At 42.4% G+C, this 1338-nt stretch overlaps 1 protein-coding gene across 1 annotated transcript; it reads left to right on the forward strand.

Annotated features, from left to right (window-relative positions):
* The first annotated feature begins 678 nt into the window (after nt 1–678).
* On the forward strand, nt 679–1080 carry LOC149644584 (transcription factor Adf-1-like). Its single transcript, XM_089850357.1, has 2 exons — nt 679–872; nt 929–1080. Exons 1-2 carry the CDS (start codon nt 683–685, stop codon nt 1078–1080), a joined length of 342 nt encoding a protein of 113 aa, XP_089706483.1. The 5' UTR covers nt 679–682.
* The last annotated feature ends 258 nt before the right edge of the window (nt 1081–1338 follow it).

A 1338-nucleotide genomic window follows, 5' to 3' on the forward strand; every position in this document is an offset into this window, starting at 1 on the left:
CTAGAGAAAAGAACGAAAAGGGGGAAGAAATAACTCACCCTCCTCCTCACAGGACCACCCTATACCGAATTAATACGGTATACGGTAGTCTATACTCTCTGCGAACCCATTTCTTCTTCTCGTGCATTTTCTATTAAGGTGATAATAATGGTGATTTATTAATAAAAACGAAAATAGCCTATTAACCGGAGACATATTTGTTTTCGTGAAAATATCTCGTATACACGGCGTCTGCGCCAACCAGGAGACCACTGATTGGCTGCGAGGCTGCAATCCTTGCGAAAATCTTTGACACGGAAAAGATTTTCGCGAGGTTTGCAAGGCCATGCGAGCATGGCTTTGGCGCGAATTTCAGTAGTGTAAACGATCCTAGCGAAGCGACGTACCGCGCGCGAGCGTTACGTAGCTTGCGCCGCGAAAAAAATCCATAGTGTGGACGGACCTTTAAGGCCTGTCCAGACTGACACATTTTGCACGTTCGCATCTTCGCTTCGCTTGTTTGCAAGATCGCGCTACTGTCCACATTGGGTTTTCGCTACTACGCGTCCTCACCTCGCGAAGATGCAAACTTCTTGCGACTAGACCAAGAATTTCGCGCATTCGCGAGAAAAGCACCAATCACAGACGAGAGGAAGGGTGGGGTGTGGAGAGAGTCGAGGGACGATTTTTTCACTTTTTCAAAATGGCGGAAGCGGCATGCAGCTCGGTACTGTCTATCGGAATAAATATGGATAATGTAGACTTTGAAGAAGCGTTCATTGTTCAAATTCGCGAATGCCCAGAATTATGGGATATTAAAAGCAAAAACTATAAAAACAGCAGGAAAAAAGACGTGTACTGGGAAAGAATTGCGGAAGCCGTTAACGTTTCAGGTAAGTATTTCAATGCTTTTTTTAACCAAGGCTTAGGGTATTTGGATTATTTCTAGTTGATGATGCTAAAGCCAAATGGAAACAGCTGAGGGACAAATATGTAAGAGAAAAAAAGATAAATGATGGACTGAAAAGAAGTGGATCAGGAGCGGTTAATAGAAAAAATGGATATTCATGGACCTTCTCTCGTTTTTGGACGATTCAATAAGTCCTCGCACGTAAATAATTATCTTTTTCTTTTCATGTCAAATGGCTTGGAGTAATGGCCTGTGACTGTATTACGCAATGTTAGAAGTTAACATGGGGTGCCGCTACTTAAAGCCATATGTTTATTGGTATGTCCAAGCTTTTTTCCAATGCTTAAGCACTTATTATTGTAGGACTGTAAGCAATTCGTCTACGAATGGAAAGAATGATGATGAAATAGCTTTTCAAATTCTGAACCAAATGGGCAATGGTGGCAGTG

The sequence above is a fragment of the Phalangium opilio genome, unplaced genomic scaffold, assembly GCF_054372755.1.
Source record: "Phalangium opilio isolate 3A_F unplaced genomic scaffold, DU_Popi_V2 ptg000090l_1, whole genome shotgun sequence".
NCBI classification, from domain to species: Eukaryota; Metazoa; Arthropoda; class Arachnida; order Opiliones; family Phalangiidae; genus Phalangium; species Phalangium opilio.